The sequence below is a fragment of the Rhinopithecus roxellana genome, chromosome 8 (genome assembly GCF_007565055.1).
Source record: "Rhinopithecus roxellana isolate Shanxi Qingling chromosome 8, ASM756505v1, whole genome shotgun sequence".
Lineage (NCBI taxonomy): Eukaryota > Metazoa > Chordata > Mammalia > Primates > Cercopithecidae > Rhinopithecus > Rhinopithecus roxellana.
This window is the reverse complement of record NC_044556.1, coordinates 21590073-21609787: the sequence shown is the minus strand read 5'-3', so window position 1 is coordinate 21609787 and position 19715 is coordinate 21590073. Positions and strand designations below refer to the sequence as shown.

At 37.5% G+C, this 19715-nt stretch overlaps 2 protein-coding genes across 2 annotated transcripts; one reads left to right on the top strand and one right to left on the bottom strand.

Annotated features, from left to right (window-relative positions):
* Positions 1–1012: 1012 nt before the first annotated feature.
* DR1 (down-regulator of transcription 1) lies at positions 1013–18609 on the bottom strand. The gene is made up of 3 exons (XM_010385116.2): positions 17668–18609; positions 10455–10618; positions 1013–3107 (listed from the first exon to the last, which is right to left on the bottom strand). Exons 1-3 carry the CDS (start codon positions 17885–17887, stop codon positions 2961–2963), a joined length of 531 nt encoding a protein of 176 aa, XP_010383418.1. The 5' UTR covers positions 17888–18609; the 3' UTR covers positions 1013–2960.
* Positions 18020–18859, top strand: LOC115898974. The gene is made up of 2 exons (XM_030934905.1): positions 18020–18059; positions 18138–18859. The coding sequence occupies exons 1-2, from the start codon at positions 18020–18022 to the stop codon at positions 18449–18451; spliced, it is 354 nt and encodes a 117-aa protein (XP_030790765.1). The 3' UTR covers positions 18452–18859.
* The last annotated feature ends 856 nt before the right edge of the window (positions 18860–19715 follow it).

Here is a 19715-nt window from a genome sequence, read left to right as displayed (position 1 = left end):
CCTAAATGTAGAGGCAGGGAAAGATCTGACTACAGAAGATGATATAATGACAAAAGCAAGCTTTGATCATAGAGAAGAAGGGGTCACAAGCCCATAAATACAGGCCATCACTGGAAGCCAAAAAAGGGAAGAAAACGTTCTCCCTCACAACCTCAAGAAAGAGCCAACCCTGCTGATACTTTGATTTAGGCCTAATGAAACTGACTTTTGGACTTCTGATCTCCAGGACTATAAAATAATAAATTTGTGTTGCTTTAAGTCACTAAGTTTGTGGTAATTTGTTACAGTGGCAACAAGAAACTAAAATATTCACAAAAACGATGAACGAAAAAAAGTCTATTACGTATGATTGCATTTACATAAAATAGAAAACAGGCAAAACTAATCTATGATTTTAGAATTCAGGATAGTAACTTTCAGCAAGAAAGAAGACAGTGTTAAGACAGGGCAAGAGGAGGGTTTCTGGGGTACACATAATGCTCTGTGTTTTGATCTGAAGACTGGTATATGAGTTTGCTTAATTTGTGAAAACCTTTATTTGTGTACTGTTCTGTGTGTGTGTGTGTGGTATATGCAGTTTTAAAAACTGATGCCTTTTAAACACTTATTAATCTGATAATCTGCCGAAAAAGATATATAACATATATTCAAGGGGATGGAAAAATACTTACTGAACAATAACTTTATTTCTCAAGAATGCTAAAGATTTTGTTTCTCTCTTCAAGAGATTTTAAAAATTTTAACTGGCAAAACATAACAGTGACTCTCAAATGCTTAAAAAAAAAATCTAAAAATAAAATATTGCATAAGTATCTTTGTTATGCCTCGATCTTAGGACTGTAAATTACAAAAACACAAGTAAAACCACATTTTTCGAAATAACAGTAAACGAAAACAAAAGGCAGGTACTACATACCAAATGACCAAAATGTCTTCTGGGCCTAAGATTCTTGAAACTAGCAAAAATTGTAATAATAGAAATCTCTCTATAGAGCATTAAATATAAAAACCATTTATAAAACACATCACAATTTTATTGCTTGAAGAATACAGCATATGAAATCACAAGAATGTCAAAATGAAAAGTCACTAGGCTTCAAACGTATAATACATTATCAGATGCAGTAAAATATTAATTAACCTGAACTCTGCATCAGAAAAAAAAAAGGTGTGGAAAATATCTAAGTTGTTTACTTAAGAAACAGATATACTTAAAATAGAAAGTATAAGGATGTTACAGTACAAATTAGAAAAGCCAACACGTATTAACTTATTATTGTTCTAGACTAGACTACCTTTGGTACTTAAACTTTTTAAAAAACAATTTCTTCTATCTCATCCAAATGCACTTCATGGGTATGACATCCATGAAGTAACTTCAACTTAAAACATTCAGCAAAATTAACCTTTTCACTTCATGGGGGAAGTATATTTAATAAATGTATAACAATATTTCCCTTTTACTAAAACTGCAAAATATGATCATTAAGAAACCTAATAGTTATAAAACTTTACTTACTTAGCTCTCCAATTAAAATTGAAATCCTGGGAGCCACAATCTATTTTTGGGCTTGGTGAATACACAACTTTAAAAGATTTGGCAACTGACATAGGAATTTAATTACTTAATACTATCTTAAGTGATTTTTCCTTTCTGTTTCCAAAATATAGATACTATGCCATTTCTTCAACATCCTGGATTCCTATAATCACTACCATACTTTATTTTTTAGAACCAAATTAAAGCTTCTCTCTTTTAATAAGCAGGTAGAAACTATTTATGTTCCACATAGGGCTGATCAGTTATAACACAACTTACGTTTCATATAGGGCTGATCAGTTAATTCATATAGGGCTGATCAGTTGTAACATAACTTCTTAAGCAAAACTAATCTTTGTTTTAAAGCTATCACTCAATTATGATGGAGACAATAATGTCATCTCAAAAGGTAATGCTGGACTCTAGGCCATCTAGTCGGGAAAATGTAAAAGTAATTCTAAAAACAATAAGTAAACTATAACTACAAGTTAAATTAAAAATCCCTCTCTCATAGCAAGCATGCTCATTAACTTTCATTTCTTTCCCCCAGCAAAGGTTTGAATATTATGAACCTCAGTTAAACCAAGGGAATCAATGCAATTGTTTCAAAAGTCCCACCTATATATTTGAATAATATGAGTATGGATGGACTAGGTAAGTAATACTATCAACAATTACTGAATTAGAGCGAAAGAGTAAAAATCATGACAGATTTCCAAACTGGGCAGTCCTTGAAATGTCATAGTGGAGCTCAAAATGAATTATATTGTAATAAAACTATAGTTTTTACCTCTACACAAAACAAAAACAAAATAAAAAAACATAACCACCAAATTTATACAACTACTATTAAACATACTCCTTCCTAGTTTTTTAATGTCTTGAAGTTTTTCTAAACAAGTATATATTTATTGCCTATATATGTTCTCATTTTAAAAGACAAATTCAGATACTACAGAACTGAACTCTTTCACCAACCCAATCCAATGTCTACTGATTCACACAGCACCCCCCCCTTAATAATTTAAAATTCACAAGTTTTAGTTTAGTTAAAAGGGCAGAGGAAATGCAAATGTAGGTTTAGAGCTTTGTAGAAATTTCACTGTATTTTTATAAACTTGAAGTTTTCTGTAACACTGTTTATTGATCAAACGAAGGACTTGCTGCTATCTAAAATTTCATAAACACCATTAAAAATTCAAAATTGATATTATACTGAACCTTAAATTTTCAATAGTTCAAAGAGACAGTTTTTACATGTATAGCACACAATAGATGAAACTTAATAGCAGACATCCCTAGAATACCAATGACAAGTCCACCAAGATGCATACAAAATTACAGATAAGCATTTCTTTCACTGTTTTTGTTGTGCAGGGAAAAACATTTATAGAAGAAACAGAAACTCAGCTGGTGAATTTCAGATATCATCATCATCTTCTTCATCCTGAGAAGATCCCGCCTGATGAGATGCACTGGCTGAGGCAGCAGCAAGCTGGGCTTGTTGGGCAGCTTGCTGCATTTGAAGCCATTCCTGTTGGGCCAGTTCTGCTTGTTGCTGTCTAGCCTAAACACCCAAAACATAACAAAAAATGATAGTAACAATTTTTTAAAAACCTCTAATATATACACTTTCGTTAAATGTAGATTAGGCCAATTTCAGACAGTTATTATCATACGCGGATATTGTCCAACTACTATGTAATTGTCACACACCTGGAGAACATAAAATCTATAGGTAAATATAATTAGAGATTGCTCTTTTCTAACTACACAGGTCTAAGAAATTTCTCAAACTTGGGTCTCTTATAAATGGCCCTCTTATTTCACGTAATTTATGACCTTTGGTTCAATTGAAGAAGCTGAAAAAGTTGATAAAAACCCACAATATTCCCTCTAGCTCTTTCCCTGTACTTTTCTGTTCATTTCACTTGACTCTTCTGTACTCTCAAATTAAATTTTGATATAAACATTTTTCAATCTAAAATTTATATGGTTTAAAAGTTCTCTAGTATAGTACCTCTACCTCACATGAAAGAAGTACTGTATATGCATGCAGTAGCTACCCCAATATTTCTTTCTGAGTTTCTATTACAATTCCCTAACCTACGATATGCCTGTCTATCTGTGTCCCTCATTCCCTCTCTGTAAGCACACACATTTGCATATACACACATACACATACAAATATACATATCCTTTCCGTATACACACTAGTAAAAAGATACTACTTAAAATCCATTCATCTGATATATCCTCTATTAAAAACAACCACAGGATTTTAGAAACCAAGATGCATACATATGAATTGCATATGAAACAGCTAAGGCTCGTTCACAATTTAATTTTCTGTTTGCAGAAAAACCACACCAAGAAGGGAAAAAACGAACCTGTTCTTAAAAAGGTCTTACAATTTCCCATTAGACTCTGCCAAAACAATCCTTTTCTCCTTTTCTGTCTGTTCTGGGAATTGTTCTTTAAGTCCAGCTCATACCCTCCCCTTTATGCATAGGTAATTCCTAGTCATCATTTGAAATGCAAATCAGTTAGTCTTTCTTGACCTTTCCAGGCCATATTTTATGCTTTATTTCATATACCATAATTCCCTATGCATTCCCTTATCCATCCACGTTGTTCTAGAAGCATCTAAGTTTATATCTTTTTTTTCCACCAAACTTGAGAACAGAGATTGTTTCCATATTCTTTGTTACATTCCTAACACAAAGGCCTTCAGTATTTTCTGAATGAACATGCTACAAGAAAACAGTGATGCCCAGCATAACCAGTAACATTTAAGATTTTACCATATACAATCCTCACTCTTCTGAATAATCTGTCATGACTTTATTATCCAAACATTTCTAGATATAAATTCTAATCAGGTCATTATTTCATTTTTTTAAAAAAAAAACATTTGTTATCAATCAAATCCAAATTTCCTAGCCTAGAGTTCAAGGTCCTCCAAATTAGTGTCTTCCCCCACTTCTCTATAGTCTTTTTTTGTAACATGTACTTTGTGCTTCAAAAAAGCCTAGAATACAAAATGTTTCCCAAATATACACCATACTTCCTTATCTTTGCTACCTTTACTCATGCTGACATTCATCCTATGTGAAATTTCCTGCCACTTACTGAAATTTTACCCTTCCTTCAAGTCAAACTGAAATACTGTTTTCTCCTCCTGGTATCAGTCAGTGTATAATAAAGAGAAAGAAGTCACACGAGTTACTGGAATGGAAAAAAACTAATATAAAGAATTGTTAAACAAGTATAAAGTTGTTTTTAGGCAGCTGAAAAGGCAGGAAGAGAACATTAAGATGTCATGAAAGTAGCTACAGGAAGCAGCCACCAACCCTAAAACTGGGGGAATAGAGGAAAATGCTGGAATTTTTAAAATTTTGAAGCTTAAAGAAACCACTTCATGGAACTGAAACTCAGACCTCGGAAGAATGGGCATAGATAAGCTAGTACTAATATATCTGTGCTTAGACGAGGGCCCCAAGGGTTGCGATCCACACTGCCAGAATGGGGGGATGGAGTGCGGGTTCAGGCGGGTTGTATATTAGAGAAAATGCAAACAGGATTCAGTCTCTGCTACAGGAAAACGGATGCAACCAGGACGAAGAAGTGTTGCTGGCTTGTTCAAAGGAACTGAAAGACAAGAGAAAGTAAAAGGAGAAAACCCTTTCTCTTCCTCCATCCATGCAATCTCCCACGAGAGCCCCATACTGGCAACAGAGCCTAATAGAGAGTCAGCTAGCAAAGAAACATGTGGCTTACAGAGTACTAGGTCCAGTCACAAAGCAGAGCACAGAAAGGTAGTTCTGGAGCTAAGCTAACTGCTTACAAGTTGGCATACTCCTGCACCCCCAAAAATTGATGTAATGTTTCCATAGTTGAGATCTCTTTCTTTCTCTTTCCTTCTTCTCTCTTTCTATTTTTGTAGAGATAGGGTCTCACTATATTGCTCAGGCTGGTCTTGAACTCCTGGGCTCAAGTGATTCTCCCACCTGGGCCTCCCAAAGTGCTAGGATTACATGTGTGAGCCACTATGCCCAGCCAGAATCTCTTTCTCATAAGTGGTCGGCCTCATTTGTTTTTTTTTTTTTTGAGATGGAGTCTCGCTCTGTTACCCAGGCTGGAGTGCACTGGAACGGTCTTGACTCACTGCAAGCTCCGCCTCCTGGGTTCACGCCATTCTCCTGCCTCAGCCTCCCAAGTAGCTGGGATTACAGGAGCCCGCCACCACGCTCGGCCAATTTTTTTGTATTTTTAGTAGAGACGGGGTTTCATTGTGTTAGCCAGGATGATCTCGAGCTCCTGACCTCGTGATCCGCCCGCCTCAGCCTCCCAAAGTGCTGAGATTACAGGCTTGAGCCACTGCGCCCAGCCCAGCTTCATATTATAGTTATCTTCCTCATCCAAGTACTCAGTCTCATAATAGCTGTTAGTGTGTCTGCATTATACCTCCCCTACTAGATACTAAGTTTCTTAAGAAGAATGATATATTCTTCATTTTTGTATATCTACAGTACCACATATGTCTTACAGACAGTAGGGACATGTTAATTTAATTCTGACTTGAAATTTGTTGACTGAAGGGCAGGAGTGGGGTGGTGCTGATGTAGGTGGCAGTAGTGAAGTGGAAGAAGAAAAGCTATTACCTTGGGGGAAAGCTACCCACATAACCATAGTATCAGAGACTAATAAAGGAAGAGGTCTACATCAAATGTTATTTTTAAAAAACCAGATGAGTAAGAATTGAAAGGAAAAAAAATTACTGAATTTGGTGATTAAATGTCTCTGTGGTAGGAAAGAAGTTAAATTTGAGGAATAAGTGATTGTACGTTTTCAAAAAATGGTAGCACTGATCATTATTTATTTATTTATTTATTTTAGAGACAGGGTCTCGCTATGTTGTCCAGACTAAAATTCAGTGGCTATTTACAGGCATAGTTGTTATGCATTGCAACCTTGAACTCCTAGCCTTAAGGGATTATCCTGCTTCGATCTCCTGAGTAACTGGGACTACAGGAAGGTGCCACACCTTGCTTGGTGGGTGACACAGATCATTATAGCAAAAGATGAAAGTGTTTGGGGGATATAAGGAAATGCAGAAGACCCATGTATGGTTAAAGGCAAAGAGGAAAAAATAAGTAAGGAAAAGACTATAGATATTAGAAAAAACAAGGCTAAGACAATTTTTACAGTAAACAAAAACTTTATTTTGCTTAGGAAATTAGAAACCAGCCATTCTCCCTAATGATGACTGTCATCCTTTTCTTGTAAAGAAATAGGAAAAATAGTTGATTCTAACACACTAGCATATTTACTTTTATGGCAGGAATACCCAGAGTTCAAAACCAACTAACAGAGCTTCACTAAAAACATTTTAAGGCTGGGTGCGGTGGCTCATGCCTGCAATCCCAGCACTGTGGGAGGCCAAGGTGGGCAGATCGCCTGAGGTTGGGAGTTCGAGACTAACCTGGCCAGCAGGGTGCAACCCTGTTTCTATTAAAAATACAAAAATTAGCCGAGCATGGTGGCGCATGCCTGTAATCCCAGTTACTTGGGAAGCTGAGGCAGGAGAATCGCTTGAACCTGGGAGGTGGAGGTTGCAATGAGCCGAGACAGTACCATTGCACTCCAGCCTGGGCAACAGAGCAAGATTCCATCTCAAAAAAAAAAAAAAAAAAATCTAAGAGTTCATAAGAAAATTGCAGGGCAAATCAAATACATAAATTTAACCAACTTAAGCATACCTATATTTTGTGGTCTAATCAATTACAAATTAGTATAATTTTGTGACATGGAAAAAATTCAAATAATTTCAAGTCTCTACAAAGGTTTTACTGCAAAGGTGCTTGATTTGGTAGTTTATTCAATGGTCTGCAAAGCTGTGTACTAGTTACATTTCACATTTAATTGACTTCTAGATACCATGCCCCTGTATCAGCTCTGATACTTTTCTCTGAACATAAAAGCATTTCTATGCCTTTAAAACTAACTGTTGCCGGGCGCGGTGGCTCAAGCCTGTAATCCCAGCACTTTGGGAGGCCGAGACGGGCGGATCACAAGGTCAGGAGATCGAGACCATCCTGGCTAATACGGTGAAACCCCGTCTCTACTAAGAATAACAAAAAACTAGACCGGGCGACGAGGCGGGCGCCTGTAGTCCCAGCTACTTGGAGGCTGAGGCAGGAGAATGGTGTAAACCGGTGAGGCGGAGCTTGTGCAGTGAGCTGAGATCCGGCCACCGCACTCCAGCCTGGCGACAGCCAGACTCTTCTCAAAAAAAAAAAAAAAAAAAAAAAAAAAAAAAAAAAAAAAAAAAAAACTAACTGTGAACTTGACTTCTAGGCTGAAGTGTGCCTGATAGAGCCTGTCAATAGCCACTGTACTCCAGCCTGGGCAACATGGTGAGATCCTATCTCTTAAAAAAAAAAAAAAAAGTTGATTGATAAAATTTCACTTGTATTCATTTCCACAAATTGAACGTTTTTCAGTGATATTTACTCTAATATTTTTTTTCCTATCTTGCCCCCTACTCAATCCATCCCAAGTATTTTTCTTCTAAAATTGGGGTGTGAAAGACAGGTAAGCAGGCATATATTTCCTAATTCACTTTTCTTTTGGAGGTTTTCATTATGTTTTAAGATACTCATTCCCACATATTAAAATGACTCATTTATAATTTAAAGTTAACTTTAATCTTGATGTATTAAAGGTTCCCTCCTTCCAAATATTTGCTGCTAGCTTCAAATGAGGCTGTCATTATGTTAATATTTAAAGTCTAAAAGATGAAACAAAATGAAAGTGACAAAAAAGATGTATTTACTTATCCATTCTTTCACATTTAGAGCTTCAGTGCTGTAGGGAAGAAGTACTAGGCAACTGCTATAATTTTACCTCTCCGCTGGTCATCCTCACAAAAGCAAAGAAATACTAGAGATCTTCACACATAAGCCAGGGTAAGAAACAAGGGAGATAAAAAACAGGAATAAAAAACAGATAATTGGGATAGAGAGGTGAAGACAGATATAGCAGGCAGTCAATTATTTCTTTATATTTTGCCCTAACAAGGATAATACATATTCTATTTAAAAGCCCCACAATAAGTTTAAGCAGATAAAATGGAGGCTAGAGCATCAGCATGGTATTGTAGAAACAGCAGAGGCTTTTGGGCCAAAATACTTAAGTTTAAATACAGACTCCAACACTTCCTAACTTTCTGAACTTACTGTTTTATTTAAGTCGATCTTTCCCACTCAATCTTCCCCAGTAGACTAAGCTCTATAATGACAGGAACCCTGTCTCCTTGTTCACTCTTGTAAGCCTAGCACCTAGCACGATGCTTGGTAAATAGTAAGGACTTCAGTAAGTAACTGTAGAACAAATGACAAATAATTTCAAGCAAGTTGTTCCACCTCTGAGTCTATTTTTTAATATGTAAATGAATACAATAAAATTTATATTTCATAAAAACTCTGCCAAGTTTTTATGTATTTAAAGTATCCAGGAGAGCATCTTCTGTCACCAAGGTCTGCAATAGCATAAATCAATAAATGCCATTAATGTTTTTAAAACACCAACACTTCTTCTTTCGTACCTTATATTCATATGGATTATAACATTGCATGTACTCACGCCTGCTTCAAAGGCTTTTCCTCTTTAGTGCCTATGATAGGCTGTGAGGATTAAATGAGATAATGCAAGTAAATTACTTGGCAATGTGATTGACACGTGGCTAGAACTCAATAAATGTAAGGTTTTCTTTTTACCTTAAGTTTAAATGGTACTTGGTGTCTAGTGACTAACCATACTTAAGACTCAAATGCAGTTTGATGTAAACCAAACTGATCGTTATGGCTGCAGAGAGATCAGCTACAGGACTAATCTGGAAGAGTTTACCTAAAACGATACTTCCCAATTCTAATGGTTACTACAACTTCTCTTCTATTCAATCCAAAGCTGCCTTATAATTTCAAATGAGAGGCCAGAACTTAGAAGAGAAAAAACAGCCTTGCCACCAATTCCTCTCCCTTTTTTTTTTGAAACAGGAATATTAGTATTTGGTTCTAATCCTTCAGAGTCTAGATATTAGAATTATAACAAGCACGGAAGAAAACATTTTCTCCCTTTGCTCTACTAGCTTTTTTTTTGTTTTCTTTTTTTTTTGAGACGGAGTCTCGCTCTGTCGCCCAGGCTGGAGTGCAGTGGCCGGATCTCAGCTCACTGCAAGCTCCACCTCCCGGGTTTACGCCATTCTCCTGCCTCAGCCTCCCAAGTAGCTGGGACTACAGGCGCCCGCCAACTCGCCCGGCTAGTTTTTTTTGTATTTTTTAGTAGAGACGGGGTTTCGCCGTGTTAGCTAGGTTGGTCTCGATCTCCTGACCTCGCGATCCACCTGTCTCGGCCTCCCAAAGTGCTGGGATTACAGGCTTGAGCCACCGTGCCCGGCCTCTACTAGCTTTAAAATATCTTTTTAAGATTAAAATGCTTCAAAGGTATACATTAAATACCTAATTTAACTACACAGTTGATATTAATCAGATTTTGCTTATATGTCATGCATCATAAAATTTGATATAGAATTTTCTCATCAGCTCATCATTTTAAATCTTAAGAACATTTATGTATACTTTTCACGCCTTAAAATGGTCATTCTGTCTGAAAAAAAAATCAAAGTGAAATTTCAATTGGTATTTGGAGTTGTTCTCTTTAGAAAACAGATTGCTGCAAATATTTACATTCACATAAACCAGAGTCAAATTGGTCAGCTCTGAACACTAGATTCTATAATTAACTACCTAGAAAAAGGGAATCCTCTGGGTATGTCTGTTAATTTAGGAAGCAATTTCAGCTAGCAATCAGGGTAGGATTCAGAGGAAAATAATTTAAACAAATTACTTACTTTTGCAAATAACTCTTGCTGCTGTCTCAGTAACTCTTCTTCAGGAATGCCAAGGTTTTCCAAGCGAGAACTGGCCTTTCTTCTTTTTAATGCGACTGTTTTACACTCTTGCAAGACTTCTTTTACTTCACTGATGTAGGAGCCAAATCCCAAACTTTCTAGTGCTAGAGAAATGAAAATATTAAAATGTGAAAGGGTGATAAAACACAGCTTTTCCCCAACCTGTGGAACATAAAGTTTTTCTGGGCTTTTCTTTGGGGGAGGGGAATGTTTTGCTGTTTTCTAATAATTTTACCTATTTTATAGTTGTACAACAATTGTCTGGGCAGCCAAGACAAATATTTTATCAATCTGCTAAATATTAGGTGGCAAATCAGTTAAAACTTGAAGAACCAAGGCACATGCCTTCACTTTTCATTCTGACTAATTTTTAAAAGACCAAAGCATTTCCTGTGAGCGAGGAGAAAAAAAAAAAGTCCATTATAAGAACATATGGTTTTTGTAAGAAAAAACATTTTGTGTCATTTGACTTAGAAAAAGTAGGCTGGTAACACATTCTCTACTAAGTTCTGGTAGGACAGAATAAAAGAAGAGAAGTTTTTCTTTTGTCCAATACACCAACAGGAAGCTATTTTTAGCAGATACTCAAACTGCCAAGTTTAAAAAATACTGGTGGAAATGAAAGTCATGAAATTCAGCACTTAGAGTCAGCCAACGGGTTTCTCTTGAAAATAAAACTTAACAGGAAAAATAAAAACATATTTAAACGATGTGGCAAAAAAAAAACTGAGATTAAAGAAGACTATAAGGACACAAGAAGCATTAATAAAAAATTTTTCTCCCCTTTTCATATTTAGAAAGGAAATTTTATAAGGAAAAAAAAAGTGGGCTGGGCATGGTAGCTCATGCCTGTAATTTCAGCACTTTGGGAGGCTAAGGTGGGAGGATCCCTTTAGTCCAGAAGTTCAAGACCACCTGGCAACATGGCAAGACCTCCTCTCTACAAAAAAAAAAACAAAAAAAAAATTAGTCGAGTGTGGTGGCTCATGCCTATGGTTCCAGCTTAGGAGGTTGAGGTGAGAGGATTGCTTGAGTTCAGGAGATGGATGATGTCATGAGTCATGACTTTACTGTACTCCAGCCTGGATGACAGAGTCTCAAAAAAAAAAAAAAAAAAATCACACACTCTAAATACCTTCTGTAATCCAGAAAAGATAAGGCATAAAATTTCCTTTTGGCTCACAGTATTTAAAATTATATCTTATAATTTTGGTATATTGACTAATGCCCCAAAGGCATATTTTGTATTGTGAACCAATGATGAAACATAGGTGGTGAAAAACACAGTAAATCAATTTAGGTCATCAGTTCTTCAAGTCTTTCAGGTATTACTGAACCAGACTCCTTTTAGTATATATGCTCTCACTTCTAACTTCAGAAATTTGCTCTTCTGGGACAATGTCAAATATACCTTTACAAATCTACATGCCCATGCAAACTGTGGTTTTTAAGACATTTTGAATGATTTACAACTTTAATTATTTCAAATGTTAAGCTGTTTTCATCAGCCTTCTTTAGAAATAATCTGATGCCAAAAAGCATAATACTGTCCTATAATTAAGTTAACTCACCTCCCCTGACCTCCCTAAAAACTTCAGAAAGGCATTATTCTAAGTTCTGCATATCAAATTCGCCAACATGACCGGGCACAGTGGCTCACGCTTATAATCCCAGCACTTTGGGAGGCCGAGGCGGGCAGATCATTAGGTCAGGAAATTGAGACCATTCTGGCTAACATGGTGAAACCCCGTCTCTACTAAAAATACAAAAAATTAACTGGGCATGGTGGCGAGTGCCTGTAGTCCCACCTACTCGGGAGGCTGAGGCAGGAAGAGTTTGTGTTCAGGAGTTTGAGGCCACAGTAAACTATGACTGTGGCATTGCACTCCAACCTGGGTGAGAGAGCAAGACCCTGCATCTTAATTAAAAATAAAACAATAAATATCATATTCTTATTAGTTTTAGGGTTGTGGGAATCGACAGGTAATTAATACAAGGGATTTAACAGTGTCTAGCACATAAGAATCACTTAACCAAACTCAGACTATGTATTTCTCATCTTTATTTTTTATTTTTTATCTTATTTTAAATGTAAAAGAGTACCCTCATAAGTGTACAGCTAAAAATGAAGGTATAGCTATACAATATCATATTTAAATTCAAGCTGGACAAGTATATTTATAAAATATTACATTTATAAAATTAACAAATCAACACAATCGAGAGACAACCCTTCAAAATACCATAAATTACTACACCAGACATTAAGGAAATCCAAACCAGCCAGCCATGGTGGCTCATGCCTGTAATCCCCGCACTTTGGAAGGCCAAGGTGCGGGGATTATTTGAAGTCAGGAGTTAAGAGGCCAGCCTGGCCCACATGGCGACACATTGTCTCGACAAAAAATACAAAAGTGAGACAGGCGTGGTGGCACACACCTGTAATCCCAGCTACTCAGGAGGCTAAGGCACGAGGATCGCTTGAACCCGAGAGGCAGAGTTTGTAGTGAGCCGAGATCACACCACTGCACTCCAGCCTGACAGCGTGACTCTGTCTCAAAAAAAAAAAAAAAAAAAAAAAGAAAATCCAATCCAAGCTATTTTTTTAACCATGGAGGGCTTGGATTAAAAAAATGTTTTAAATATATAACTACCTTTAAAAACATTTAAGGCTGAGAACACTGCTTTCAAGAAACTGGCAAGTAGGTCCAAGGTTAATATTTAATTTTATTCAAAGAATTGCCATATGTAAAAACTATACTTTTAATAAAATGGTTGAAAAGGAGCAGCCATAAATTTAATTTCAAAATGGCATTGACTTTAATTTTAAACACATTTGGCTAACAGATATCAATAACCGGACATAATACCTTCTAAATAGGGAGATATTTTACATCATTTGCTATCATGTATTAGTTATCATTCCCATTTTACACAGAGAGAATATTAAAGGATAAAGGAAATAGCTCCCAAGCAGGGCCACTATTTATGGTTATGTAGGTTGTTCAGTACACAACATACTAGAAGGCCATCCTTATTGTAAATATCATAAATTTGTATGTTGACTGTGATACTTTTTCTGGCAGACAGTAGGAATGCTTTTTAAGGAAGGAGTGCCTTTTTCTAATTTGTACAAAGGGACCTTATGGACTATTGATGGCTCTATTTCTAAGGATCTCATCTTTCTAAAACAGAAAATTTTTTTTAAAAAATTTGTGGGTAAAACTAACACACATCACTATCTGTCACCCTATGCCGTGTATCTTAAAACTACAACCAGAAAAGTCCACGGTGTATATTAGGGGAAAAAATACTTAGCACATTTTTCGGCTTAAGAGACAGATGTTAACAAGACAGCTATTCAAAAAACAAAAAAAACGTAAAAATTTTTTCCAAGCAACAATAATCTTCATATAGGTTTATCTTATTTTACAAAGTGATGTACTCCTGAAAGGTTCTGTCATAACATGAATTTATGTGAATCACTTTATACTTCATATGCATAAAACATGTTTTTCATTTTTAAAATTATGTGATATACAGTACCTTTTAAACACTATATAAATCAGCATTTTCTAATTTCTCCATTTTCTTTTGCTTGTGGGAAGGAAGGGACTAATGTATTTCACATAAAATACATTAAGAGGATGTAGGCCAAAGCGACTTCTTGGCTCATTAGCCTGGCAAAGGTTTCTGAAGACCCTTAAGAACCATGTCCTCCATGGTATCACTACTGGAAATCTTGGACAACAATGAGAGACTAATGGCAGGGAAGGAATTGAGTATCATTTATCTTAATATCCTTAGTAGTATCTAGCACAATGCCAAATACTTGATAGTATTCAATAAGTAATTGTAGGGTGGCAGAAGGAAAACAGAAACAAAAGATACATTAATTTTACGAAAGGTATTAATAAAATCCTAACTTGAAAAGCATTTGATTATGTGATAAATTTTGCAGTGCAAATTAGATGTGTCCCTTTGGAAAAAATATCTGTATGAATGATTATTTACTACTCACGTCCACTCCAACACAGATTGTGGTTTAGGCTTTAAAGCAAAGGTTCTCAAAGTGTGGTCCATGGACTTATGCTGGAACAGCTCCTAATGGTTAACCTTAGTTAACTATGGAAATTCAATGCATTTAAGTACCTTCATTGCAATTTGACAAAATAATTTTATGTCTATTGAATCTAATAGTAAAAAGTTGAGTGTTGGTCTTTTCCTCATCTTTTCCAGTGATCCATTTTCATGTTATCTTACAAAGGTACCAGTGTGAGAAGGACAGGAATTTTTAAAAAACTCCTTCAACATAAGACAGCTTGGAGCAACTCAGTGGCTGAAGATGCAAATTCTCAGATACTCTCAAACTTTTACTACTTTCAGTTACAATTCTCATAAATGTGAGGGGAGATATTTCATGTAAGGTTCTCAACCCTTGACTAATTCTCAAAAATTACAAGTAATACCTGAAATCAAGTATTATTTACACATAAATAAGAAAACCTTAGTTAAAAGATTTGCCTAAGGTTAAAGAATTCTCAGTGCAGAACTTAAGCTGACTCTCAATGTCAATTCTTTCTATAAGGTAACAGAACATGTTAGAACTCATTCAAGAATACGTGTTCACAAAAAACTGCAATAAAATAGGAACACCTTTTATAGCTTAGAACTCCCTCTATTCACATATCTATGATCTTCAATACCAAGTCTACTTTCTTAAACTCAAAATAAGCAAAACAGAAAAAAAATTTTTTTTAACTAAGTTATTTCATAGATTTACTGGTGATCAAATTGGTTCAACTTTAACTTACATTTTACAGAACTATCTCAGAATGCTTAATTTGTTCAGACAAGATAAAGCAAGGTGGGAAATGAACAAGTGAAATGTCCTAAAACAAAGTCTAGTTCATTAAACTTATCACTAAAAACCCAAACTTCAACATGTGAGAATCATACCACTTTAAAATGTACATTATTTATTCCACTTGGATATATTCTACTTTCCTAATCAATGCTGACAGAAAAGTAAAAAAAAGTCCTATCTATTACGATTAGTGTATAGGAACACACTTCAAACACCTAAAACATATAAACTTTAAGAATTTCTTTAAAAATTTAACCTCTGAAAACAAAACTTCTTGGGAATAATTAAGCAATATGAGATTACAAATGTATAAAGTCTACAACCCCAATTAGGGAGAATTCTTGGGTGAAAATGTAGATTCTTATCCACCTACCAATAGCATAATACAATAAAAAAAGGTAAAATTTTAAGACTATAACATGTCAATACATGATTTTCAAAAACAAATCATCTTCATTACACAATAGAAATGCTTTTTCACTATAGCTTTCTGACTCACACATTAAACTGAATTTAGCATATTCCAAAGTTGAATTATTTAGCGTACTGCTTGCTACAGCTGCACTTCTATTCCATCATGTCAATCAGAAATCTAAATATATCCTAGAAAAGAATTAACTCTCCCCAAGAAGACAGACTGTAATGTGTTATTAGGTTTTTGGAACGATCCCCACTTCTGTAGTGTAAACAAATATTTAGGCAGACCCTGTTGAAATCTTTTGCAATTTTCATTAGAAAGGCAATGTTGATAAAAAGTTCTTTTTCCTTTTTGTGAGTTGTAAAAAGAAATTACAGCTATCTGTGCTGGATAATCTTGTGAAAGACTTATGACAGCAATCACAAATACAATGTAAAAATAAATACACAAGAGAAAAAACAGACAACTTGGCTTTCATTTTACTTGCTAGAGTATTCAGCATATCAAACAAGTAGAAAAAAAAAACTAGTACTAGTTTTAAGAATCAAATATGCTTTTTCCTAGGGATTTTTCTCCTTATGTACTGAAATGGCAGGATATATTTTAAAACTACTTTCAAGACGTCATAAAGGATTAAAAATCAATCATTTAATCCTTTTGTCAATATTGACAGTAAAATATTGGATATGGTCAACATAAGCAGATGTGTTCTCTACTTCAGTACAACAGGAAAGTCACATTTTGAAAAGTTAAAGTACAAAAATTAAGTGACAGACAACCACCTGCCTACCAAAATGATTAAAATTAACCATTTTTTCCCTGGTTTCACAAGCAATCAATACTTTTAATTAGATTATTACGAAAGGCAAGTTTTCACTTCAAATTGAGAACAACTCTTTCACAAGAGTACGTGTAAAAACATGGCAAAAGGTACATTCCCGAAACATTATGACTAGTAAATATGTTTCTCCTCTCTGAAACCATCAGAATACAGTCCCCTAAATCCCTACTATGGGACCACATCCTTTTCAGGATAAAAGAAACTGTTGAAGCTTTCAGAAGTGCTGTTCAATAAAAGCCTAAGTGTATACATCCAAATAGGAATGATAGCACGAAAGGACGGGGAAATTTTCCGTTAAAAAAAAAAAACTTGCATAAACTTTCAATCAAAGATTTTAAAACTTATCTCCACAGAATAGAACAAAGCAAACGACATAAAGGCAAACAAAAAGAAAAAAACGAAAATTTAAAGTTCACCCTTTTCTTACAGAATGGAACAGGAGTGCTTTCGTAACTCATTCATGAACGTACCATCAAACCATTTTTAGAGCAGAAAACATACCTCCTTTTATTCAACAACGATAAACTTGACAACGTTGAACACGTTGTATGTTAAGAATTTTTTAACTTATGTGTTCACAAAATAAATCTTTTCCTCTACATTGGTGAAAGGTCAGGTGGGGAAGGGGTGCTCTGTCTCCACCCATGCTTGAAGTTCCTCTGAATTTTTAACTTTCCAAGGGAGAACTTCTGCGTTCCTTAATTATTATCTAAGTTCAACTTCAGGCAAGCAATTCTTGTTGCTTCGGCTTACCTGGCTGTAAAGTGAGATCACTCTTTTTCTTTATGTTTTGGGGACGTTGACCTAAATGTTTGCACTCCTTACGTGTATTCGCTAGATGAAAAGTACTGCAAGAATGCTACAAAGGGATTGTTTTTAAAGCACGGGCTGCCTACATGCCAGTCTGGCTTTTTCATTAAGTTACTTACCAGTGAAGAGGAATGAAAGCTTTGACATGAAAGGGTCATGCGATTAGCAGACTGCTCCCCTAGACCCTCATTCAAACCAATTCCCACATATGACTTACCTTGTATGACATGCTCTGGTGAGATGGTCTTCTTTTCCGATTTGTTACAAATCTCATTGGCTTCAGAAGATATAAGGTGAATGAATTCAGTGCAGCAGTTCACCACCAGCTCTCGAGCATCGTTGGCCACCCGGACATTAGGAAGAGTCTCTTTGATCATTTTATTGATAGCAGCTCTGGGGATAGTGAGATCATCATCGTTGCCAGACGAGGAAGCCATAGTACCTTCCTGTTTCTCGCGTCCCGGATTTTAAAAACTCCCCGGCTCTGGTCCACTACTCCACGGAGATCTCTCAAAAAGCTGCCCTCGGAGAGTGATCCCGGGGGGTGCTTCGCGAAGAGGGTGCAGAAAATGAACGGAAGAGGAGCTGGCTTTAGGGCTGGGAACGCTCGCGTGTGAGAGATTTAAGATGAGTTTGGGAAGAAAGTGGGGGCCTGAGGATTCTAGAGAGAGCACAGCCCAGGCTGAGGGGAAAGCGCGGTGGTCCGGAAATTTGAGCGGCTGGGGAACCACCTTCGGGTCGCCTCAGAGGGACGGGCACTGTCGCCTAACTGGTCCCCAACGGCGTCAAAGCAGAGGCAAGATCCAGGGGCACTGGCCTCGCCGCGGTACCGGGCGGGTACCCAGCGGGCTCGGCTCTATAGAGCCCGAGGCCCCGCTGCCGCTGCCGCCGCCGCCAGCAGCCGTTGCCGCCGCCTCGGCCAAACCATCCTTCAGACACCCGCGCCGCCGCCTCACAACATGTCCGCCGCTGCCGCTGCTGGAACGGCGACGGCCGCCTAGGAACTAATATGGACAGAGCCAGGCACAGTGGGAGTCGCAGTGGCTGCCACGGTGGCCGCGTAACCCGAACGCAGATCGTGGAAGCCGAAGCGGCGGCAACGGTGGTCCCTCCAGAGGCCAGGGAAGATTTGCAGGAAGCCGCTCCCGACACCCTTTGCGCCGCCGGAAGCCTCGTTCCCTTGGATTTCCCCCTCCCTCCCGGACCGACTTCCGGGTGTGGCTGCCGCCCTTCCCCCACCCACGCCGACGGGAGCCGCCCGTTCCCGCTGCCAGCAGCTTCCGCCTGCTGCGGTCCTGGCAAGCACCTCGGGATCCCTTTCCTTCACAGGGGCCCTAGGCGGGCAAGCGCGCGCCTCACTGTACCGGAGAGCTCCAAGCACGCGCTTGGTCAGGGGCCCGGACGCTAGATCTGGGAAGGGGTGGTGGCTGGGTACATGGGAGAGGAAGGATCGTCTCTACCCTCTCTCCACCAGCTGAGGCCTCCGAACCCTTCCCTAGCCGGATTTGGGGACAGAGGAGCGCTGGTATTGATAAAAGAACTCTCTTTGCTATTCCTTTAGGAGCCCAAATGAGGATTGAAAGTGAGAAGAATGGGGCCTGGGCTTGGGAGTGGGAGGTGGGGAAAGCAGAACCCCGTGTGCCTGTTTCTGCGTCGTCTGGAGAGAAAGCTTTTGAACATGTCTAATAGACCTTATTCGAGTAAAAGCTCTCTAAAGTCCTCCACCTTTTTTTTTTTTTTTTTTACTTCATGGAAAATGAAACACTCAGAAAAGTTACCTGCCTAGAGGAGCCTAAGTCGCCTAATGGATAAGTAGGAAAGTAGAAGTCAGTTCCAACGTAGTGGAAATGCATGGCTTACAATGAGCCATATTAGAAGGTTCCTATTTAGACAGTTTTCATGGTGTATTCCATGTTGGCTTCTACAGGGCAAAAAAAATGTTAGAACATCTTAAACAACTGTGTTTGCTTCTTTCCATAGTGACTAGTAATATCAACAGGTGTCAAGATCTAAACAGAAATTGCATTTAAAAAAGTGTGTCAGCCGGGCGCTGTGGCTCATCACACCTGTAAACCCAACACTTTGGGAGGCTGAGGCTGGGGGATCACATGAGCCCAGGAGTTCAAGACCCCCCTGGGCAACATGAGACCCGTCCCTACGTGTGTGTGTGTGTGTGTGTGTGTGTGTATTCCAACATCCCACTGTTTATAGTATAGCCCCTTCTCCCGTATGACAGTATGACACTCTTACAGGTTTTTTTTTTTT